Genomic DNA, 4,469 nt, shown 5'->3' on the forward strand with positions numbered 1-4,469 from the left:
TGGCCCCCCTCTTTAGGGGCCCTGCCAGCCACGGGTAGCGCTCCTTCGATGTCACTGATAAACGCCCTCCACTCTGACGTCTGCCTTTCTTATTGTTATTTCATTGCTCTTAGTGTTGCCTACAGGGTGTGTGTGCTCGCTGCAAAGAGGGGACGTGAGGAGTCCCCTCGGTGTGTTGCGGGGGAGGGGCTGCCACATCTCCTCCTGAGATTATGGGCACACGCACATGTTCCGGGCCTGCTTTCAAGCCACTGGGTCCGGAACTTGAACCACACAGCCGGCCACGTGGGATCCAGTCGCCTTACTTGCCACATCGCCTGCTGGCCCCTGACTCTGGCCTTTAACACCTGCCTGAAGATGACAGGACCTTGGTGCACATGTTTAGGGCCACCGCGTATGCCCCAGGCTGCATGCCGGACCACAGTCCTCAAACTTGGCCCGAATCAACTTCTTCTGCGTTCCCTACTTTGCTTCTTGAGTTTACCTCGAGGCTCACATGGGGTACTGATGCCTAAAAACCAGTGTTCTTTGTTGTTGTTGTTGTTTTTTCTTTGGAGAGGTTTTTGCTATAGGGCGTGTGCACTCACCAGACAGCAGAGAGAGACAGAGAGACAGAAAGCGAGAAATCACCCCCCAGGGGGGATGGTCACGCTGCAGTCCCTTCTCCTCCATTCTCCTCTCGGGATCTTGGGCACGCACGCACACGTGCCTGGCGTGAGTTTTAAGCCACCGGGTCCTGGACGTGAACCGTGGTCGACTACGTGGGAGTTCAGTGACATAGCCATTGCGCTAACTGCTGGTTCCCAAAGCCAGTGTTCTTCAAAGATTAGCAGAGTTAAGACCTGAGCAGAGGGTCTAGCCCAAGATCACGACTTGCTAACTGTAGCTGCAACCAAGAATTGTGTCTGGAGTCACGGCTGTTCGAAACCCAGGACTGGTTGCAGGCCTAAGGAAGAGGCAGCCTCCCCGTGGGTGGAGGCGATGGGCCTCGCAGCCTGGCCATCTGTCTTACCAGCCTAATAAATTGTCTATCAGCCCCGGACAGCAGCCCGCAGTGTCTGACAGCTTTGTAGCCATTTGTAAGGTAATGTGGCAGGTACGAGAATTCTGGAGTGTGATGAGAACTCCGATGTGATTTCAACGAGTGTTTTCTAAGTGGGGTTGTGGACACAGTACCCCACAATAGGCCACCATGGCGTGCTGAAGAAGAGAAGCAGGAATTCTCTCTGGCTTTTGCCCACTCTTCCTCCCTGAAGCAGGTCCTAAGACCCTCATGGGAGAGGCGCCCCCACCCCCCATGCCCATTTTTTTCCTCGGGCCTCAGACCCTGGGTCTCAGAGCAGGATGGGGACAGACAAGTCTGCTCCAGTCCCCCACGTTTACTGCCATTCGACCCTCCTTTGTCCAGCCCTGTCTCCCCATCCCCTAGCATCAAAGTATACAGGTTTAGCCGATTCTTTGGGTCTCCCTGTCCTTACAGGGCTCCTGTGGCCCAGACTTACAGCTTAATAAATGTGTGTGCTTTTCCCTTGTTAATCTGTCTTTTGTTAGAAGGGCCTCAACCATGAAGCGGATGGGCAGGGAAAAGGCGTCTTTCCTCCCTATGTGAGCACAGCATGGTGGGCCTGCATCCAATTCGACCCTTTTATTTGCTCAGTGAGGAAACTGAGACTCCTCAGAGTCACACACCGGCCCCCCGGGTGTGGGCCCATCACTCCGCCAGCTGCGAAGAGGGCCCTCTGCTTCGTGAGGGGGCAGTGGTTCTGAGGGCTCTCCCGGAGCCGAAGATGAGTGCCCGGAGGACCCAGTGTCTGTGGGCCGGCGGATCTCCAAGGTGCTGTGACACAGTTGACGCAGTTGCTAATGAAGACATGCAGCTCTGATGTGACCCTGAGTGGCGTGTCCCACAGCACTGGCCATCGTCACAGCCTGCTGACTGTTCTTGAGCCATTAACAAAGAAGCTAGCCACGGGCTGGTCCTAAAAGGTATTCCAGGGTACCAGCAGGTGATGTCATGGTTATGTCGCTGGACTCCCACATAGGCGACCGCCGTTTGAGGCCCAGACCTGGAGGCTTAAACTCATGTTTAAGGATGCATGTGCGTGTGTGCCCAAAATCCTGACAAGAGAATAGAGGAGAAGGAATTGCAGCATGGCTAGGCACCCAGGGGGTGATTTCTCACTTTCTGTCTCTCTGTCTCTGTCTCTCTGGTGAGCACATGTGCCTTATAGCAAAAATCTCTCTGGAAAAAAAAAAGGTATTCCAGAGCCAGTAGGTGGCGTGGTGGTTAAGGCATGGATCCCACACGGCCAACTCCATGCATGGTTCGAATCCCAGATACAGGGGCTTGAAAATCACATTGGGTGTGTGTGCCCAAATCCGAGAGGAAAATGGAGGAGAAGGCCATCCCCCTGAGGGGTGATCTCTCACTTTCCCTCTCTCTCTATGCACCCTATAGCAAAAAGTTATTCTTGGGCCCAGCCACAGCAGTGTAAGCCGCAGGCACCGCTGTGCAATACTGGGGCCATATGGGAGTCCCTGGTTTCAGACCCTGAGTTGACCTGAACATGCAGACATACACTTATCATTGTTCTGGTTTTTGTTTGTTTGTTTGTTTGATTTGATTTGATTTGTTTTATTGTTTTGAGAAATTTTTGCTATAGGGCACAGGTACTTGCCAAAGTGAGAGACAGAAAGTGAGAAATCACCCCCCCAGGTGGGAGTCACGCTACACTGCTATAATCCCTTCTCCTCCGTTCTCCTCTTGGGATTCTGGGCACGCACATACACGTGCCAAACATGAGTTTAAGCCACCAGGTCCGGGACTAGAACTGCGGTCAGCTACATGAGAGTCCTGCAGCATAACCACTACACCATCTGCTGGTCCCAACATACACTTATCATCCTTCTGGACTGATTGGAGAAGAGACTGAGCTGAACTCTCTGACAGTCCGAGTTCAGGATTCTTATTTTTTAGTTTTTTTTGAGAGGTTTTTGCTATAGGGTGCATGCGCTGGCCAAAAAGACAGAGAGAGAAAGAGAGCTAGAAATCACTCTAGAAATCTCTCCCCGTGGGACGGGGGAAGATGGCCACACCGCAATCCCTTCTCCTTCATTCTCCTCTCAGGATCTTGGGCATGCACGCACACGCACCCGGCGTGAATTTAAGCAACTGTGTCTGAGACTTGAACTGTGGTGGACTGCATGGGAGTCCAGCGACATAGCCATTATGCCAACTGCTGGTCCCTTTTTTTTAGTTTTTGTAGCAGGGCATTTGCACTAGCCAAGGAGAGGCTGAGAGAGACAGAAAATGAGAAAGCACCTCCCTGGCGGGGGAGGGTGGCCACCACAATCCCTTCTCTTCCATTCTCCCCTTGGGATTTTGGACATGCACACATGCCCAGCGTGTTTTTTAAGCTGCCAAATCTGGGACTCGAACCATGCCGCCGGCCATGTGGATCCAGCCACCTTAACCTCTGCACCACCTGCAGTCCCCAAATTTCAGGATATTTTAAAGAAAGAACACATGGAGTATTTTCAAATGGCCCAGTACTTTTTTTCTGGAACAAGTCTCACCCAGTCTGCTCCCTGCCCCTCAGACGAGGAGGAGCAGGGACGTGGCTGGGGCTGGAACCCAAGCTCCCCTACGTAGACACCACCTCTCCACACCCTAATTCTGAGGCCAGGAAGTAGGGGTGACACGCCCTCCTCACAGGCTTTCTAACGCACAGGTGCGTGATGCGTGGGACACAGGGGAAGGGCTGGCACGAGCCTTGGCATTAACGTGAGAAAATGGGTCCCTAAGTTTAATAAAATGCATCCTTCAAAATCGCCATTCTAAGATCAGCTTGTTCCTCTCCACTTTGCCTGATTAGCCTCTTCTTTTATTATTTTTTTAAGAGATATTTTTGCTATAGGGCCCTTGCACTCACCAGAGAGACAGAGAGGGAGAGAAAGTGAGAAATCACCCCCCAGGGGGCATGGTCATGCCGCAATCCCTTCTCCTCCATTCTCCTCTCGGGATCTTGGGCACGCACGCCCACGCGCCCGGTGTGAGTTTAAGCAGTCTGGTCCAGGACTCGAACTGTGGTTGACTACATGGGAGTCCAGCTACGTAGACATTTCGCCATCTGCTGGTCCCAGCCCCTTAACCACTACGGAACTTGGTTCTCCTACACCAGCCCCAACACAAGCATGTACAAACCGGTCTCAGAGCCTGGTTGGGCCAGCCCTCCCCTCCCTCCTCTCCCCACACGCGGTCACTCGGGGGGAGGGCTGTGCTACCTTCTGCTTCTTCTCCAGTTTGATGGCTTTCTGGGTGGCCTTTTGTTCCTGTACCCACAGCTGCTGGTACCGGTGCTGCAGCAGGTCGAAGAAAGGGGTCGAAGGCCTGGAAGGAAAGAGTCGGACAGGGCTTGAGGCCCTGGCAAGGCCAGCAGCACCCCCTGCCTACATAGGCAGGGCTGCTC

General features: G+C 53.3%; 1 protein-coding gene across 1 annotated transcript in view; it reads right to left on the reverse strand.

The window, feature by feature from the left end:
- The window catches only part of CFAP77 (cilia and flagella associated protein 77), a 158,999-nt gene that overhangs the window by 40,012 nt on the left and 114,518 nt on the right, over positions 1-4,469 (reverse strand). Inside the window, 1 exon segment of the mRNA XM_006164320.1 lies at positions 4,285-4,390. Coding sequence (XP_006164382.1) covers positions 4,285-4,390 — 106 coding nt within the window.

The sequence above is a fragment of the Tupaia chinensis genome, unplaced genomic scaffold, assembly GCF_000334495.1.
Source record: "Tupaia chinensis unplaced genomic scaffold, TupChi_1.0 Scaffold143602_1, whole genome shotgun sequence".
Classification (NCBI taxonomy): Eukaryota; Metazoa; Chordata; class Mammalia; order Scandentia; family Tupaiidae; genus Tupaia; species Tupaia belangeri.